General features: G+C 46.8%; 1 protein-coding gene across 1 annotated transcript in view; it reads right to left on the minus strand.

The window, feature by feature from the left end:
• The window catches only part of TAMM41 (TAM41 mitochondrial translocator assembly and maintenance homolog), a 56,525-nt gene that overhangs the window by 31,209 nt on the left and 21,394 nt on the right, over positions 1 to 3,922 (minus strand). The window contains exon 4 of the mRNA XM_014592467.1: positions 2,267 to 2,326. Coding sequence (XP_014447953.1) covers positions 2,267 to 2,326 — 60 coding nt within the window. The remainder of the gene's footprint in view (positions 1 to 2,266; positions 2,327 to 3,922) is intronic.

Here is a 3,922-nt window from a genome sequence, read left to right on the forward strand (position 1 = left end):
CCTACAGCAAAACAAAACAAAAAGAAAAAAACAACAACAAAAAGATTTCAAACACTTCCTGACACCGAGGAAGTAACCCGTAAATAGTATTAATGATGTGTATCCCTTCAGGAGTACTGAATTCTCAGAAGTTAGCAAGTGATTACTGAATACACAGAGTTCCAGCTGAGGCTTCACCAAAGCTCGAGCATGCCAAGAGAGGAGAAATGGACTTCCAAATTCCTGAAATCACCACCTCCAATGTGTGGCTCGCTCCAAGACCCTCCCTGCGAGGTGTCAGCTGCTATGGCCGTCAGAGTCCACCTTAACAGCTTCCACACTGGAGGAAAAGCATCTCCACTGGCTCTGCCCAGGACCCAGAACTGGGGCTCTTTAGTCACACTTTGGAAGTGCTGGCACCTACTGCTAGTTCTCCCCCCAAGAATCACTCGACTGGCAACGTCCTCCCTGCTTTGTCTTATTTCTAGAAGCAGCTGAGCCTGTGTTTAGACAATCTGGCACTGAAAGAAACCCATCCTCTCTCTTGCACAAGAGTGCCTGAAGGGGTGTTCAGGACCTTAAAGGGCCAGATGAGCTGGGGCAGTCAAATTTCAATCCAGCTGCTCAACGTATGCTGCCAATCTTGACAGAATCATTTCGACATGCAACCAGTTTTATCCTCCTCATAGCTGATGATATAATTCCACTTTGGAGAACATATCCAAGGAAGTCAGTGCGCCGCTTTGGTCTTCCTTTTACCAATGTAATCTGCAGGGATTCACTGCAGGCCATGGGGCCATTAACAAAACACTGACAAGCAAGCTACGTATCTGTGTATCTGTCGGCCACTGAATAAGCACTGACTGTCAGAGATAAGATGCTGGGGGCTTCTATACATATCACCTTATCGAAACTTCTTTGTAAGAGTAATTTCCAGGAGCTCAGGAAGGTTCAGGCTCCCTCAGAAAGCTGGTATTTAAGCTGGTGTAATGGTAGGTGGCAGCAGGCCCACCACCTACTCGATAAGTGACCTCTCTGGGCTGCGGTTTTATCATCTGGAAAATGGGGCAATCATACAGCACCCAAATCAAAAGGTGGTCATGAAGATAACAAGAGTTATCACATCCCAAGTGTTGGGAGTAGTTCCCGACACCGAGTAATAAATGTGACCTCCTCCTGCCGTAAGCCACAGGCTCCAGTCACATCGACTGCTTCTTCCCCAACAAGCCATGTTCTCTCACACCTCTTCCTTTTTTCACATTTTTTTAAGCATTCAGTTTTATTTATTTCATCTAATTGCCACAGGGCCTGTGCACGCCCTATGGCCAGAAAGGGAGAGGGACAGAGCAGCCCACAGTGGGGAATGGTCTCGCCACAAGCCCTCGTCCTCCATTTCTCCATCCTGCGGGGACTCTGGGCATACAAGCCCAAGTGCCCAGCGTGTTTTCCAAGCTGCTGGGGATAATATTTAAAATATGTATCAGCCGTGTGGAACCTGGATCCCATAACCATCAGGCCATGGGGTCATTTCTCACACAGATTGTTTTATTATTTTTTTTTTTTGAGAGGTTTTTGCTATAGGGCGTGTACGCTTGCCAGAAAGACAGAGACAGAAAGCGAGAAATCGTCCCCCGGGGGGGATGGCCACACCACAATCCCTTCTCCTCCATTCTCCTCTCGGGATCCTGGGCATGCACACACATGCGCCCGGCATGAATTTAAGCCACCGGGTCCGGGACTCGAACTGTGGTCTACTACATGGGAGTCCAACGACATAGCCATTACACCAACTGTTGGTACCCACACATGTTGTTTTTAAGTCTACACAGCCTCATTTTGCCTATATATGTCTATTAATGTGAAGGTCCTTGGAGCCGAAATTCTATCTTCAGTTCTTTAGGGCACAGGATGCTTATTTACTTGATAAATGTTAAACCAGGAACATTACCTAAATTTCATCTTTTTTTGTTTTTCTTTGAGAGAGAGAAAGAGGGCTTCCCCAACATGAGTTGGTGCTGTGGTCCGCCCCCAGCCTCAGTCAGCCCCAGATGACGAGCACACGCCTGCCCCGGGCACTCAGGGAGATCTCAACACGGACCCAGCAACTCCTACAGCCTCGGCCTCACGGAGTACCCTTGGACTGCCGTGCCAACACGTGCTCCACAACCAATCATGTTACTAGCTGGGGCTTACCTGCAAAGTGCAAGGAGACCCATCAAAGTGCACTAGGCTTTCTTTCTGTTTACTTCAATGCTGACTTTGAAGACTTACTGAAAGGTTAGCAAGCTCTCCTCTCCGGTTTGGTTTGCAGACTCTCTTTCCCACCTACGCCTTTCTCACACCTCATCTGCAATAACGCGGCCATGAATACTGACCCTGGGGCAGGCAAAGTAGTCCTTAAATCCTATATGACACCTAAGAGGCTATTACTCCACTAGTAATACTGACAGAGCTAGCCCCTGCCACTAATTACCAGCAAGGACTTGCCCAATCATGTGGGGAGACACTTCTCTTTTTCTTCTTTTTAGAGAGAGATTTCTGCTATAGGGAACATGCACTTGCCAGAGAGAGAGACAGAAAGCGAGAAATCACCCTCAAGCGGGGATGGCCAGGCCACAATCCCTTCTCCTCCATTCTCCTCTTGGGATTTTGGGTACGCACACGCATGCACCCGGGGTGAGTTTCAAACCACTGGGTTCAGGACTTGAACCACAGTTGACTAAATGGAAGTTTAGCAACATAACCATTACACCACCTGCTGGTCCTAAGAGACAATTTTCTTTGTCCCTTGCCTCCTGTTCCCCTCCAGAAGAAACACTGCAAAACAAGTAAGGGACCACGTATGAGGGGACTTCAAACAGTTCATGAAAGTGGATTTTTGGTACAAAATAATTTTTAAATCTATGCATGGCTTTTTCCTAATAAGTATTTCCATGAACTTAAAAATATTTTCTCCTTCTATTCCTGACAGAGTATATATACACACATGCATGTATGCGTGTATGTGGATAGAGAGAGAACGAGAAAGAAGTACCCTGCACAGGGTCTTGTCCCACACTATGCTCTCAATCCTCCTGCCCTCAGATCATGGGCACTAATGTGTGTGCCCGGAGTGTTACAGGCTGACCAGGCTGGGGGTTCAGAACCCAGTTCGCACATGGGCTCCAGTTACTCCTGAGAAGCACATTACAGCTACACCACAGAGCCGGCATCCCCACAAACTCTTTGAAGACCCCCTCACATAATGTCTGAACTAGCAGCGTGGAAAATGTCCAAGTTATAAATCAAAGAATGACTGGCGGGTAGGGAATTGTGGAGCATTCCAAGGGCTTGGGAGATGTGGGTGGCTTGCTGAAGGGGTAAAATCCTATCAGTTCAAGGATACTGAGCTCTCACAGGCTGAGGAAAGGCAGGAGGAAAAGCTGTCTTTCAACACCTTGCCTAGGGCAAGTCTCTGGGGCAAGACCTACCTGCAAGGCTTCGATCCTTTCTACCCTGGCATCTAGCCTAGTTCCAACAAAAATCGGCTAAAGATCAGCAGTTTTTGAATGATAACATAAGAAAGTATGCAATTAACTTTTTTTTTTTTTTTTTTAGTTTTTTGTCATACAGCATGTACACTTGCCAGAGAGGGAAAGTGAGAAATCATCCCCAAGGGGAATGGCTAAGCCACAGTCCCTTTTCCTCTATTCTCCTCTCGGGATTTCGGGCACACACACACGCTGTCCAGTGTGATTTTCTTTTTTTCCTTTTCCTGAGAATTATTTATTGAATTTTATTATTATCATTTTTATATTCAACCAAAGAGAGAGAGAGAAAGTGAGAAAGCAAGCAAGTCAGCGGCCATGTGGATGTCCAGTCCAGTGTGATTTTCAAACTACCAGGTCTGGGACTCAAATCGACCTCAGTCATGTGGGAGTCCAGTGTCCAGTACCTTCTTTAG

This window comes from Tupaia chinensis, unplaced genomic scaffold (genome assembly GCF_000334495.1).
Source record: "Tupaia chinensis unplaced genomic scaffold, TupChi_1.0 Scaffold000704_1, whole genome shotgun sequence".
In the NCBI taxonomy this organism is placed as follows: domain Eukaryota; kingdom Metazoa; phylum Chordata; class Mammalia; order Scandentia; family Tupaiidae; genus Tupaia; species Tupaia belangeri.